The 16,292-nt window shown below is 34.9% G+C and overlaps 1 protein-coding gene and 1 long non-coding RNA gene across 2 annotated transcripts; both read left to right on the top strand.

Annotated features, from left to right (window-relative positions):
* The first annotated feature begins 6,092 nt into the window (after nucleotides 1-6,092).
* On the top strand, nucleotides 6,093-9,770 carry LOC148762069 (uncharacterized). Its single transcript, XM_088807604.1, has 4 exons — nucleotides 6,093-6,223; nucleotides 6,872-6,955; nucleotides 7,814-7,881; nucleotides 8,615-9,770. The coding sequence occupies exon 4, from the start codon at nucleotides 8,621-8,623 to the stop codon at nucleotides 9,386-9,388; it is 768 nt and encodes a 255-aa protein (XP_088663730.1). The 5' UTR covers nucleotides 6,093-6,223; nucleotides 6,872-6,955; nucleotides 7,814-7,881; nucleotides 8,615-8,620; the 3' UTR covers nucleotides 9,389-9,770.
* Nucleotides 9,771-13,204: 3,434 nt separating this feature from the next.
* LOC148762070 (uncharacterized) lies at nucleotides 13,205-15,093 on the top strand. Its single transcript, XR_016027209.1, has 3 exons — nucleotides 13,205-13,301; nucleotides 13,950-14,033; nucleotides 14,892-15,093. It is a non-coding gene; the product is annotated as an uncharacterized LOC148762070 (long non-coding RNA).
* Nucleotides 15,094-16,292: the final 1,199 nt, after the last annotated feature.

Consider the following 16,292-nt stretch of genomic DNA (forward strand, 5'->3'; position numbering starts at 1 on the left):
AATCTAGTTTCAAGTTTTGCAATTTCAAGTGCAATTTATAAATTGATTAAGGGAGAATAATGTTATATTCGTATGAAAAAGTGGAACAAAAGATGATTGAAGTTAACCTCGATAATGAAGTCGGATAATGAAACTTTCCTAATATATTATGGAAATTGGAATTCGAAAATGCTTGAGGCATACATGATTCAAATGAGTCTGAGTTTTAAGTGACAAATCAATATCGAAATGCAAGAAGGATACAAGGTAATGTAGAGGCATGAAATATAATCGAGGAATAAGGATGAGTTTTAGGAATTATGGTATTGCATAAGATGCAATGATCAAGCTAAGATAAATCTTTGAGGCATCAATGGGATTATAAAGCATACGCGCATAATAAATTATAATTCAATGGAGATGACATTGTGATACAATGATATATAGTATAAGGAAACTTAAGCATATAATTGGAAATGATAAAAAAAGAGTATAAGTATGTAAATGATGTGGAACTATGCACATGCATGATGAGAATTTGTATGAATTATGAAGATTATTTTATTGAATCATGGTTATGGATGGGAATGAACAAAGAGAAATTAGTCTGAAGGTAATTGAAAACAGAGACCCATATACATAATGAGGAATATGGACATTTGAATGTACATGTATAAGTATGTGTGGAGTTAGTGATGTACCCAATTAAAATGAAGAATGGTTTTAGTGGTTCAAGATTTGAACTCAATATGTTTGATGTCAAGCCCAACCTTATAAAATATTTGTCATGACATACATGTGATGGATAGCATGTTTGTATGCTAGGAGAGTCCCAAAAAATTTACAAAAGTAGGTATTGTACTTAGAGGTACAACAAAGTTGATTTAAGCCTCGAACTAGATCAAATAGAAATTTTAAAGTGAAATTAAGAGCTTCATAGTCCAAGGATGACTCAAAATGGTAATTCGGAGTTTGAGGATTAATTTGGAGTCAAATCAAAATTTTCGCTATCTAGGGGTAAAATGATCATTTGCCACTTAGGGACAAAATAGAAATTTTTAAAAAAGATTTTTGACCCCATTTGACTTATTGGAGTATGATTTGAGGTTTAGAAGTGAAAAATTTTAATTTTTGGTATAATTTGGAGTATAGGGGTAAAATGGTAATTTTGCCATCCTAGGGGCAAAATTGTAATTTTTCACCATTAGGACATTTGCCCAGCACATGGTCTTCCCTTATCCGTATTTTTGACCTTTGACTAATCATGTGGTGGAGATAAAAGGTTTAAAATTTTTAAAGTTTTAAAAATGGACCAATAAGAAAATGACAAGTGTCAAGTTAGGATATTTTATTATTTAACTTAAAAATCAGCATAAATCAGCCCATTACTCTCCAAATATTCGGCCAAGCAAGGAAGAGAGGGAAAGAAAGGAAGAACAAACCCTAGGTGAGGAATTTCAAGAGAAAAAGTGTGGAAAATCAAGGAAAACAAGTGAAAAAGGTAAGATTTTTCAACTTAAGCTTGAAATCTATTTTCCTTAAGCATTTCTCCTTATTTTCCATGCTTAAATTACATGTTTTCATGATGAATTGATGGCTGATCAAAATAGGTATGGAGAGAGAAAGTTGTTGGATTGATTTAATTTTAAGTTATGTTATTGTTTTTAGTTAGTTTAGCATATTTAGGAACAAAACAACAAGAAAAGAATTTATTTTCTCCAACAACCATCAATGGCCGAATTTACCATGTGTTGAGTGAGGATGAATTTGATTTTTATTTTAGGAGAATTGGTTCGAAAATGATGAATTATGGTGTGGAAAAGTAGTAGGAAAAATCACGGTGTTAATGCACCATTATTGGCTGAAAATTTTAAGAAGAAAAGTGAAGATAGTTTTGCCAAATTTTAGGTTATTTGATTTGAGCTTGGTGAATTAAGATATTGGAAAAGAATTGGAACAATTTGGAGTAATTTGGGATTAAATTGGACGCGTTAGTAATTTAATCTGGTGATGAGATGAATTAGGCCAATATCGGGTTTAGATAGTTACTAGTGCATTTTTGCATTCTATATCATGCATTAGTAGTCTAAATTAGTTTAATTTCAATTTAGTACCAATGTGGTGAATTTCTCAATTTTGTACTATGTCAAGGTGTTGAGTCCTCCTATAAAGGTAAGAGAATTGCACCCGAGGACCAGTAGTCTGAGTATTTCGAGAATCTGCACTCTAGACATTGTGAGTAAACTTACTATCATTTTAATTATCTAGGGTGGTTTTTAGATGATTTCATGAATTCTATGGAAAAATGGATTTAAAAAGGTAAATTTTCATGTTTTATGAATAAATGTGTTTTAATGAAATTAATTTATAAATTGTTTTGAAATTAATAATGATTTTGAAAAATAGAGTACATGGAGACTATTAATTGTTGTAATTCGATTGTTTAAATTGATTGACTTATGATAAATCGGGCATGATTGGCTAGTTGGCAATTGTATTGAAATACGAATTGTTTGGTTGCCTTGAAAGACTGTAAATTACAAAAATTACCATATCATGTTATTGAGTTTTATTGTATGGTGGATTATATATTAATTAATCACTACAGTAAGGGGTTTCTGTGGACTAGCCTTTTAGAGGGGCACAGTAAACCCTATTATATTCTTACCTCAAACGGAGAGGCGCGCAAGGTATCTCCTGAGGTAAAGCTTAGGGTTCACTTCACGCCAAACCACCACGTGAGGGGGAACTCAGCCAACGTCAAGGAACGACTATGTTTTTAAAATAAAAACATGATTTATGCGAAATGTGAATTTTTAACAGCCTTGGCGGTCTCGGTAGGATGCCTTAGCCAATGTGTCCCCGATGATGGATTTATGGTACAAGCCTAGTTTTTATGAGATTCATAACCCTCTTTACATATTTTGAATGAAATGTATTCTAATGATGTGATCCAGTTTATGATAATTTACTTTATTGTCTCCATGTACTCAACTCTAGATGTTTATGATGATGTCTGTTTACTCACTGGGATTTTATAATCTCACCACCCTCTTTTCCACCCATTTCAGGCTCAGTGTAGGTTGTAGATAGCTGATAGCGTCGAAGGCTACAGTTGACTTGACTACTTCAAAAATCGTAGGTTCATAGCCTTCTTTCACTTTTGTCATTTGGGGGCCCAAGTGTCGTTGTAAATTAAATTTCATAGTTTAGTTATCTGTACTATTGTATGTAAGAAATTATTTTGTTTTTACTCTGATAAAAAAATTAATTACACAGTGTTCTAAAACTATTATTTTAAATTGGAAATGAGATACCGATATTAAGCCTTGCGGGGTCCCGATTAGCATTTCGGGAAATGAGTGTCTATCGGGGTACTGCGGTGATTGTCATGGGCTCGAGGGGAGTACCGGGTCGTGACAATTCGATTGGTATCAGAGCTTTTAGTTTTAAAGATAAGAGTTTTTGGTTTTAAAGTTGTTTTAAAAATTTACAGTATCATGCGGCCTCGGATTAAGTTAGGTTAGGTCGAATAGAATGCATGCATCTGCATATAGAGCCTAAGGTTCCCTAAACTTGCTCGTTTTCTCTTATAGATTATTATGCCTTATTTTCTCGAACGCCCACCTCTCACTAGATCGGTTAGGAGGGGAAGAGGACGTTCCCAACGTCATCAGCTAGATGCAGTAGGGGAAGAATTGGCTGTGTCTACCATTCGGGCAGCACCTGCTGCTGAACAGGCCGATAGTCGTCCACATCCTCCATCTCCTCAACCACCTACTAGTATTCCTGCCATGCCTACTGAGGCAGCACAGGCATTGGCAACTTTCTTTATCGCAATGGCTAGTCAAGCTCAGACTAGTCAAGTTCCACCTGTAGTGCCTCCAGCTACTCCTTTAGTTTCGCTAGTACAGGATGTATCCATTTCTAAGAAGCTGAAGGAGGCTAGGCAATTAGGTTGTGTGTCTTTCACGGGTGAGTTGGATGCCACTATGGCAAAGGACTAGATTAATCAGGTTTTAGAGACTCTCTTTGATATAAGATTAGACGACGACATGAAGCCGATGGTGGCTACGAGATTATTAGAGAAGAGGGCTCGTACCTGGTGGAATTCGGTGAAGTCCTGTTCCATTACTCCTCAGACATGGCCTGACTTCCTCAGAGAATTTGATGGTCAGTATTTCACTTACTTTCATCAGAAAGAAAAGAAAAGAGAATTTTTGAGCTTGAAACAAGGAAATCTAACTGTAGAGGAGTACGAACTCGTTTTAACGAGTTAATGTTATATGTGTCGGATCTGGTGAAATCTAAGCAGGATCAGGCCAGTTATTTTGAGGAAGGGCTCCGTAATGAGATTAGAGAGCGAATGACAATGACTGGTAAGGAGCCACATAAGGAGGTGGTACAAATGGCTTTACGGGCTGAGAAGCTCGTGATTGAGAATAGGAGGATTCAGACCGAGTTTGCAAAAAGAAAGAATCTTGGTGTATCTTCTAGTCAACCACCAAAGAGAGGCAAGGACTCAGCAACTTTAGGGAGCACTACTTTTGTTTCAGTGACATCTCCTCGACCTCTATTTCCACCATCACAGCAGAGGCCTTTGAGGTTTAGCAGATCTGCCATGACTGGTTCTGGGAAGAGTTTCGGAGGTTTGGATAAATGCAGAATTGTGGAAATTATCATGTTGGGCTGTGTAGAGGGCCTGCACTATGTTTTCATTGTGGTCAGTCGGGTCATATTAGGAGTAGTTGCCCACGGTTAAGACGAGCCACTGTAGCTGCATCATCTCCACCAGCTCGCACTGATATGCAGAGGAGAGATTCTTCTGGGTTACCATCGAGACAAGGAGTAGCCATACAGTCTGGTGTAGAGAGTAATACCCCGGCACATCCACCTTCGAGACCACAGACTCGTACTTCGACAAGAGTTTTCGCAGTGACGGAAGATAAGGCACGAGTCTGACCTGGAGCAGTGATAGGTACTATGTCTTTATTTGATAAAGATGCTTATGTTTTGATAGATTCTGGCTCATATAGATCTTATGTGAATACGACATTTGCATCAATTGCTGATAGAAACCTGTCACCATTAGAGGGAAAAATTGTAGTGCATACCCTTCTAGGAGAACAATTGATTAGAAATACTTGTTAAAGAGACTGTGGGGTAAGAGTAGGTGAGAAAGAATTTAGGGGTGGCTTAATTCCTCTAGAGATCTTGGATTTTGATCTAATATTGGGTATGAATTGGTTAACTGCACATCGGGCGAACATAGATTGTTTTCGAAAAAAAGTTGTTCTTCGAAATTCGAAGGGAGTAGAGATTGTATTTGCAGTGTCAAGCCCGACCTTATAAAATACTTTCCATGTCATTCATATGATTGACAATATGCTTGCATACTTGGAAAGCCCTGAAAGAAAAATCGTTAAAAGACGACAATGTACCAAATGGTACAATTAAGTTAATTTAAGTCTCGAACTAGATCAAATAGAGAATTTAAAATGAAATTAAGAATATTAAAGTTCCAGAATGGTTTAATATGGTGATTTGGAGTTCGAGGATCAATTTGAAGTCAAACTAGAATTTTTACTGTCCAGGGGCAAAATGGTCATTTGCCACCCAAGGACACAATGGGAATTTTTAGAAAAGAATTTTTTTAGCCCCATTTGACTTATTGGAGTATGATTTGAGTATTGGAGTATAATTGGAGGGTTTGGCAGTGAAAAAGTTTAATTCCAGTGATTTCTAGAGTGTAGGGGCAAAATCGTAATTTTGCCACTCGCGGACAAAATTTGAGATTTTGAGAGAATTTAGATCAAATTTGACAAATTGGAGAATGGTATGAGTATAAGGGATGAAAAATATGTCTATGGGCAATTTTTCAATTTTTGGGGCAAAAATGTAATTTTTGACTTTTACGGGGGTAAAAGTGTAAATTTCAAAAATTACTCCACCAAGACTTTGGATAAGTCTGAGAATTTTACCTAAGCTATGGATATGTGGGACAAGTGTATGGTGAAAATTTGGAAACAAATGGATGGCTAGAATTTAAGGAATTAATAAAACTTTAAAAAAATGAATAAAATAATATTATATTATTTTAGCCTTTAAAAAGGTAAAAATTCCGGAATTCTCATCTTCTTCAGCTGTCCAAACCAGGGGAGAAAAGGGGAAAAAAAAAAACAAGAATCCTACCTGAAAAATTTGGAGAAAATCAAGAGAAATCAAGAAATCAAGCATTAAAAAGGTAAATTTCATTGATTTTCCTTGTGATTTTCACTACCCATGCATTTTTTCTCATTTCCATGCAAAATTAGAAAGTGGGTATGGACACCCATGCTGGCCAAACCTCCATGGATGAGTTTTGAGCTTGATTTTTGGTTGATTTTAATTGAATTAAGTGATTTTAGTTAAGTTATATTGAAATATAGCAAAAATAAGCTAGAAATATAATTTTCTCCCATTGAAACCCATTATGCTGAATTTTCTAGGGGAATATTGGCTGCTGATCTTGATGGTTATTTGAGGAATTATGATGAATAATGATGAATTATGAGCCTAGAAAAATAATGGAAATTTTCGGAGCAAAAATACAAATTTTTACCCACTAGGGGTATTTTCGTAATTTATTATCGAGACTGATAATTTGCACCACACTGAGGGACATTAAGTCAATTTGGGTGCAATTGAGGTATAGAAACTGAAAAAAATTAATTTGGAGTTTAAACGGACGCGTATATCAATTTATAGGGTAAAAGACCGAAATAGGCTAACACCGCATTTAGGCAAAAATTTAGACATTTTTGCATTCCATATCAAGCATTAGTAGTCTAAATTAGTTTAATTTCAATTTAGTACCAATGTGGTGAATTTCTCGATTTTGTACTGTGTCAAGGTGGTGAGTCCTCTGATAAAGGCAAGGGAATTGCACCCGAGGACCAATAGTCTGAGTATTTCGAAAATCCTCACTCTAGACACGGTGAGTAACCTTACCATCATTTTAATTATCTAAAGTATGTTTTTATTCGGTTTTGGTGAATTTTATGAAAATGAGTTCAAATGGTAAATTTTTATGTTTTGTAAACAAAATGAGTTTAAATGAAAATATTTTATAAATTGTCTTGAAACGAAATAACGATTTTGAAAAATAGAGTAATTGGAGACCACTGATATGTTGTAAATTTAAAATTGAATTAATGGCTTATGTTATTGTATTGGCATGACTGGCTGGGCTGTGTTTTATTGAATTATATGAATTGGTTTATTTTACCCTTGCAGGCTGGGTAGTAATATATTAGCCCTGTCATGCTGTCAAAATTTTATTGTATGGTGGGTTTGACCTGCTGCAGTGGGCTGGATTCTGTGGACTAGCCTATTAGAGGGGCACGGAATCCTGTTATATTTTTACCTCGGTTGGAGAGGCGAGTAGGGTAACTCCTGAGGTATAACTTTTAGAGTTCACTTCACGCCAAACCACCACGTGAAGGGGAACTCGGCCAACGTCAAGGAATGGCTATGTTTTCAAAATAAAAACATGACTTTCTAATAGCCTTGGCGGACTCAGTTGGGATAGCCCTCGGCCAAGGTATCCCAAATAACTGAGTATGATAATAATTTTTGGCATGAGCCAAGTTTTTTAAGAAATTCATAAGCCATACTGATTACTTGCTTTAAATAAATTGATTTCATTTGGTTGAAATAAGTTGAAAGATGATAAATTACAGTTTGATGAAATGTTTTAATAGTCTCCTTTTACTCGACTTTAGATATTTTGAGTGATGTTTGTTTACTCACTGGGATTTTATAATCTCACCACCCTCATTTCCACCCATTTCAGGTTCAGAATAGATTGTAGATAACTGATATCGGCGAGGATTACAGTTGAACTTGCCACATCCAAAGACTGTAGGTTCATTTCTTTTTATACTTTTGGTCATTCGGGGGCCCACGTGTCACTGTAAATTAAATTCTATACTTTGGTTATCTGTATTACGGTATGTAAGAATTTATTTTGCTTTTACGCTATAAAAATTATTTATGCAGTGTTCTTAAAATATCGTTTTATGTGAAAATTGAATATTTTATTGAATATTTTTATTTTATTATAACAGTCATAATTCCATTTTAAACGAATGTTTTAGACATCCAAAATTATTTTTGATTAAGAAATATGTGTTTTCCACTTACATACTATATTTTTAGATGATTTTTTAGATTTTTGGGATAAATGACAAAAATACCCTTGTGAGACGAAAATTATTATTTCATTTGTTTAAGTTGGAAACAGTTTAAAATCTTTTAAAATGTGGTATTTGGAAACAGTTACCCACAGGGGAAATGAGAAGCTGATATTAAAGCCTTGCGGGGTCTCGGTTGACATTCCGGGTAATGAATGTAAATTGAGACGTCGCGGCGGTTGTCACGGGCTCGATGGGAGTTTCGGGTCGTGACAATTAAGTTGGTATCAGAGCTGTTGGTTTGAAAGATTAGAGTTTTGGGTTTAAAGTTATTTTAAAGCTGTTTTAAAAATTTACAGTGTCAGTGTGGCCCCGAGTTAAGTTAGGTTAGGTTGAATAAAATACATGCATAAGCATATAGAGCCTGAGGTTGCCTAAACTCACTTTGTTCCCTATTATAGATTATTATGTCTCCTCGACGCGAACAACCACCTTTCACTAGATCAGCTGGAAGGGGAAGAGGTCGTTTCCAACGTCGTCAGTTAGGTGCAATAGAGGAGGAATTGACTGCATCCACCATTCGGGCAGCACCTGCTGCTGAACAAACCAAGACTCCTCCACATCCTCCACCTCCTCTACCACTTACTAGTATTCCTGCTATGCCTCTTGAGGCAGTTCAGGCATTAGCAGCCTTCTTTACTGCTATTGCTGGCCAGGCTCAAGCTGGTCAAGCTCTTCCTACAGTTCCTCTGGCTGCTCCTTCAGTACCACCATCCCCACCTCCTGTCCCACCACCAGTGCTGGATGTTTCTGATTCTAAGAAGCTTAAAGAGGCTAGGCAACATAGTTGTGTTTCTTTTATGGGTGAGTCGGACGCAACCGTGGCTAAAGAGGTGGTGCGAATGGCTTTAAGAGCCGAGAAGCTTGCGAATGAAAATAAGAGTCTGCGAGCTGAGTTAGCAAAAAGGAGAAATCTAAGTGTATCTTCTAGTCAGCCACCAAACAGGGGCAAAAACTCCTCTGTTTCAGGAAGTTCACGTAGATGCAGAAATTGTGGGAATTATCATGTTGGGCCGTGCAGAGGGCCTGCACGATGTTTTCATTGTGATCAACTGGGTCACATTAGGAGAGATTGTCCACAGTTAGGACGGGCTACGGTAGCTGCTCCATCTCCACCAGCTCATACGGATATACAGAGGAGAGATTCCTCTGGATTGCAACCGAGACAGGGATGATTTTGACATACCACCAAGGGTAGATTAAATAAGTTGAAATTAGTGCTCTAATAAAGTACGTATGATAGAAAGCTAGTTTGTAAGTTGTAGTTTTCATGATCATGAAATATATAAAGATTATCAATATATGGACATACATTTGGAGTTGTAATTTACAAGTTTGAAGTATTTAAGATATGATTAAATGGAATTAGCATTAGTTAGGGTACGTAAATCTTTTAATTAATTTCTATGGAGTATCCATGATAGTAGAATGGAGGAACATCGTGCAGTGATGCTATATGGTGAAATCACTATACAATATGGAAAGGGTATTTTCGAGTGGGATTTATTGACTGATGATAAGTGATGAGCAATTTGAGATACATGTAGCTATGAATAAATTTGGAGATCTTTGCTTAAACAAACTCGTATGAAATGTTATGGTAAAGATATATGAATGCTAGTGGCAAAAAAAAAAATACGTTAAATCAATGTTTTGATTTCACACTTGTGATAGAAAGTTAGTCTTGCTAATTGTGGTATAGACTCGAAGGGAAGCCACACGATTGTGAATAATTGAGGTAGTAGCTTTAAAGGTGGAAGAGTTGCTAAGATAAAGTGAATTCAAACCGTTGCAACGCCACAGTACTGACTATCAAACGCTGTCACGTTAAGAACCCCTAATGGCTAGAAAGCAGAGCAAATTGAGAGTGGCATGAAGATGAAACACACGAGTTGAAGAATGGTCATTGGTTTTCATGCTAAGCTTTGTTGTTTGGAGTCTTAAGTGCATTGGGAGGTATTAAGATAAAGATGATGAGTGAAATTGCAAAGTTTTTTTTTATTTTTTTATTATTGCCTTATATATATTGGCATGTAAGAGAAAGAAAAGTTAGAGAATTTTTGAGATGGCTACATAAAAATAAATTAACATGTGGAGTGTTAAGATGAATAATATGATGATTGAAGTCAAATCTTAAGAAATAAAGAAGACAAGAGATTAAGTCTTGTTAAAGACTAAAGAGGAAGCGAGCGAAAGGTTAGATGAATGTATGAGATACTGATAAGAGATGTCAATAGCAAGTGAGGAAAATGTAAATAAAGATTTCAATAATGATATAGCAAATGAGTTTATATAGAATATTGTTATGAGAATATACTGATATTGTCTTGACCTTGTTGAAAGGAAAGGATTAGTAACAACACAAGTAAACTAGGTGACATGCTAGAAACCCATGGAGATAAATTGAAGCATGAGTAGTTGGGCATGCCTTTATGGAAATGATATACTTGGTGTATAAAAGAGTAAATAAGTGATTAAGTGTTTCAAGAATGTTTACACGCCCTTGAGAAAGAATTATAAGTTATACATGATGGGCATAAGATGCGTGACTTTGAAACTTGCTAAAGAGCCAAATGGCTAAGTTACGGGTTAAATGATCATATGTTATGAGACATAAATTTAAAATAAATATCCCTAAGGAAATACTCAAGAGAAGTTCTGCCATGGATCTTGTGAAAGCAAGCACTAAGTTATGTAGTTATAAAAAGGAAGCTATAAGCTGAGAGTGGTATAAGTATTAACATTAAAAAGTACTTGAGGAGAATTTAGTTTCAAGTCTTGTAATTTCAAGTACAATTTGTAAATTAGTTAAGGAAGAATGATGTTATATTCATATGAAAGAGTGGAATAAAGGATGATAGAAGTTAACCTTGATAATGAAGTCAGATAATGAAACTTTCTTAATATATTATGGGAATTGGAATTCGAAAATGCGTGAGGCATACATGATTCAAATGAATCTGAGTTTTAAGTGACAAATCAATATCGAAATGCAATAAGGATACAATATATAGGAGACATGAAGGATAATCGAGGAATAAGGATGACTTTTAGGAATTGTAGTATTGCATAAGATGCAATGATCAAGTCAAGATAAATTTTTGAGATACCAATGGGATTATAAAACATACACGCATAATAGATTATAATTCAATGGAGATGACATTGTGATGCAATGATATACAGTACAAGGAAACTTAAGCATATAATTGGAAACGATAAGAAGAGAATATAAGTATATAAATGATGAGGAACTATACACAGGCATGATGAGAATTTGTATGAATTATGAAGCTTATTCTATTGAATCTTGATTGTGGATGGGAATGAATTAAGAGAAATTAGTCTGAAGGCATTTGAAAACAGAGACTCGTATACATAATGAGGAATATAGACATTTGAATGTATATGTATATGTATGTGTGGAGTAGTGATGTACCCAACTAAATGAATAATGGTTTTAGTGGTTCAAGATTTGAACTCAATATATTTGATGAGTTGTATAGATAATGTAACGATTAAGAATCTTATCAGAAGACGATTTATGGTGACCTAAGGAATTTTGGAGAAATAGTTAAGGGAATATAATCTATAGTACGATTAAGCCATATGAGATGGATTAATAAGATTAAGAAGATTGAAATTTCCTAAATGCAAAGTAAACATGAAATATGTAGAAATAATTAAAGCCATTAATTTTCCTGAACGCTGAGGATATGTACAGGAATGAGTATGGCGTGTTAATGATGTTGTAAACTACACAATAGTGTATGAGGATAGGATGAATGAATGAAAGTCGAGAAGTTTGATATGGAATCAAGTAATAAGATAGTGATTGGTATACCTAAATAAGAATAAAATGCGATCGAAATTGGTATGATTGAGATGGAGTTATGGTTCAAGCTTAATGATAGTAATAGAAGCATGCTTAATGTCTCAATATAAGAGATCATAATTGTGAAGGTTATTGTTGATCTGATTTTAAAGGATAATAATAGACATAAGCGAAATACTTGAGTTGAATTGGAGATAAATGAGGTGAACAAATCGAAATTCCCTATAAAGGGGAAGACATAAGAATTCGAGCATTATATGAGAAAACAATACCCCCACATTTTCTCTGAGTTCAGTACATGAAATTTTGAGGTCAAAATTTTATTTTAAGGGGGGTAGGGTTGTCAAGCCCGACCTTATAAAATACTTTCCATGTCATTCATATGATTGACAATATGCTTGCATACTTGGAAAGCCCTGAAAGAAAAATCGTTAAAAGACGACAATGTACCAAATGGTACAATTAAGTTAATTTAAGTCTCGAACTAGATCAAATAGAGAATTTAAAATGAAATTAAGAATATTAAAGTTCCAGAATGGTTTAATATGGTGATTTGGAGTTCGAGGATCAATTTGAAGTCAAACTAGAATTTTTACTGTCCAGGGGCAAAATGGTCATTTGCCACCCAAGGACACAATGGGAATTTTTAGAAAAGAATTTTTTTAGCCCCATTTGACTTATTGGAGTATGATTTGAGTATTGGAGTATAATTGGAGGGTTTGGCAGTGAAAAAGTTTAATTCCAGTGATTTCTAGAGTGTAGGGGCAAAATCGTAATTTTGCCACTCGCGGACAAAATTTGAGATTTTGAGAGAATTTAGATCAAATTTGACAAATTGGAGAATGGTATGAGTATAAGGGATGAAAAATATGTCTATGGGCAATTTTTCAATTTTTGGGGCAAAAATGTAATTTTTGACTTTTACGGGGGTAAAAGTGTAAATTTCAAAAATTACTCCACCAAGACTTTGGATAAGTCTGAGAATTTTACCTAAGCTATGGATATGTGGGACAAGTGTATGGTGAAAATTTGGAAACAAATGGATGGCTAGAATTTAAGGAATTAATAAAACTTTAAAAAAATGAATAAAATAATATTATATTATTTTAGCCTTTAAAAAGGTAAAAATTCCGGAATTCTCATCTTCTTCAGCTTTCCAAACCAGGGGAGAAAAGGGGAAAAAAAAAAACAAGAATCCTACCTGAAAAATTTGGAGAAAATCAAGAGAAATCAAGAAATCAAGCATTAAAAAGGTAAATTTCATTGATTTTCCTTGTGATTTTCACTACCCATGCATTTTTTCTCATTTCCATGCAAAATTAGAAAGTGGGTATGGACACCCATGCTGGCCAAACCTCCATGGATGAGTTTTGAGCTTGATTTTTGGTTGATTTTAATTGAATTAAGTGATTTTAGTTAAGTTATATTGAAATATAGCAAAAATAAGCTAGAAATATAATTTTCTCCCATTGAAACCCATTATGCTGAATTTTCTAGGGGAATATTGGCTGCTGATCTTGATGGTTATTTGAGGAATTATGATGAATAATGATGAATTATGAGCCTAGAAAAATAATGGAAATTTTCGGAGCAAAAATACAAATTTTTACCCACTAGGGGTATTTTCGTAATTTATTATCGAGACTGATAATTTGCACCACACTGAGGGACATTAAGTCAATTTGGGTGCAATTGAGGTATAGAAACTGAAAAAAATTAATTTGGAGTTTAAACGGACGCGTATATCAATTTATAGGGTAAAAGACCGAAATAGGCTAACACCGCATTTAGGCAAAAATTTAGACATTTTTGCATTCCATATCAAGCATTAGTAGTCTAAATTAGTTTAATTTCAATTTAGTACCAATGTGGTGAATTTCTCGATTTTGTACTGTGTCAAGGTGGTGAGTCCTCTGATAAAGGCAAGGGAATTGCACCCGAGGACCAATAGTCTGAGTATTTCGAAAATCCTCACTCTAGACACGGTGAGTAACCTTACCATCATTTTAATTATCTAAAGTATGTTTTTATTCGGTTTTGGTGAATTTTATGAAAATGAGTTCAAATGGTAAATTTTTATGTTTTGTAAACAAAATGAGTTTAAATGAAAATATTTTATAAATTGTCTTGAAACGAAATAACGATTTTGAAAAATAGAGTAATTGGAGACCACTGATATGTTGTAAATTTAAAATTGAATTAATGGCTTATGTTATTGTATTGGCATGACTGGCTGGGCTGTGTTTTATTGAATTATATGAATTGGTTTATTTTACCCTTGCAGGCTGGGTAGTAATATATTAGCCCTGTCATGCTGTCAAAATTTTATTGTATGGTGGGTTTGACCTGCTGCAGTGGGCTGGATTCTGTGGACTAGCCTATTAGAGGGGCACGGAATCCTGTTATATTTTTACCTCGGTTGGAGAGGCGAGTAGGGTAACTCCTGAGGTATAACTTTTAGAGTTCACTTCACGCCAAACCACCACGTGAAGGGGAACTCGGCCAACGTCAAGGAATGGCTATGTTTTCAAAATAAAAACATGACTTTCTAATAGCCTTGGCGGACTCAGTTGGGATAGCCCTCGGCCAAGGTATCCCAAATAACTGAGTATGATAATAATTTTTGGCATGAGCCAAGTTTTTTAAGAAATTCATAAGCCATACTGATTACTTGCTTTAAATAAATTGATTTCATTTGGTTGAAATAAGTTGAAAGATGATAAATTACAGTTTGATGAAATGTTTTAATAGTCTCCTTTTACTCGACTTTAGATATTTTGAGTGATGTTTGTTTACTCACTGGGATTTTATAATCTCACCACCCTCATTTCCACCCATTTCAGGTTCAGAATAGATTGTAGATAACTGATATCGGCGAGGATTACAGTTGAACTTGCCACATCCAAAGACTGTAGGTTCATTTCTTTTTATACTTTTGGTCATTCGGGGGCCCACGTGTCACTGTAAATTAAATTCTATACTTTGGTTATCTGTATTACGGTATGTAAGAATTTATTTTGCTTTTACGCTATAAAAATTATTTATGCAGTGTTCTTAAAATATCGTTTTATGTGAAAATTGAATATTTTATTGAATATTTTTATTTTATTATAACAGTCATAATTCCATTTTAAACGAATGTTTTAGACATCCAAAATTATTTTTGATTAAGAAATATGTGTTTTCCACTTACATACTATATTTTTAGATGATTTTTTAGATTTTTGGGATAAATGACAAAAATACCCTTGTGAGACGAAAATTATTATTTCATTTGTTTAAGTTGGAAACAGTTTAAAATCTTTTAAAATGTGGTATTTGGAAACAGTTACCCACAGGGGAAATGAGAAGCTGATATTAAAGCCTTGCGGGGTCTCGGTTGACATTCCGGGTAATGAATGTAAATTGAGACGTCGCGGCGGTTGTCACGGGCTCGATGGGAGTTTCGGGTCGTGACATGCAGGGGAACGTTGAGTATTACCGTCTTGTGTAATCTCGACCATCAAAGCTTTGAAACTAGTGCAGAAAGGGTATCCGGCTTATTTGGCTCACATGATCGATACTTCAAAGGAGGAACCTAAGTTAGAGGATATCCCAATAGTAAGTGAGTTTTCTGATGTATTTCTTAATGAGTTATCGAGACTACCTCCTAATCGAGAGCTTGAGTTCCTTATTGACGTACTTTCGGGTATTACACCTATTTTTATCCCTCCATATAGAATGGCTCTGGTAGAGTTGAAGGAACTGATGGTCCAACTGCAAGATTTGGTGGATAAAGGTTTCATTCGCCTTAGTATTTCTCCTTGGGGAGCACCAATCCTATTTGTAAAAAAGAAAGATGGCACTCTTCGATTATGTATTGATTATCGTCAGTTGAACCGAGTGACCATCAAGAATAAATATTCTTTACCTCGGATTGATGATCTTTTTGATCAATTACGAGGTGCTATGGTGTTCTCTAAGATTGATTTGAGGTCTGGGTATTATCAGTTAAAGATTAAGGAGCATGATGTACCCAAGACTACTTTCAGGATGCGTTATGGGCATTATGAGTTTCTGGTGATGCCGTTTGGTTTGACTAATACCCCGACAATTTTTATGGATCTTATGAATAGGGTGTTTCATCCATACTTAGATAAGTTTGTGATAGTGTTCATAGATGACATGCTGGTTTATTCAAAGAATGATGATGAACATGCTGCCCATTTGCGCATTGTGTTGCAAACTTTGCGCGAGAGACAACT

The sequence above is a fragment of the Theobroma cacao genome, chromosome 6 (assembly GCF_053813885.1).
Source record: "Theobroma cacao isolate CCN51 chromosome 6, ASM5381388v1, whole genome shotgun sequence".
In the NCBI taxonomy this organism is placed as follows: Eukaryota; Viridiplantae; Streptophyta; class Magnoliopsida; order Malvales; family Malvaceae; genus Theobroma; species Theobroma cacao.

Excerpts from the sequence above, each read along its gene's own strand:
- LOC148762069 (XM_088807604.1), top strand. The coding sequence starts at position 8,621 with ATGTCTCCTCGACGCGAACAACCACCTTTCACTAGATCAGCTGGAAGG.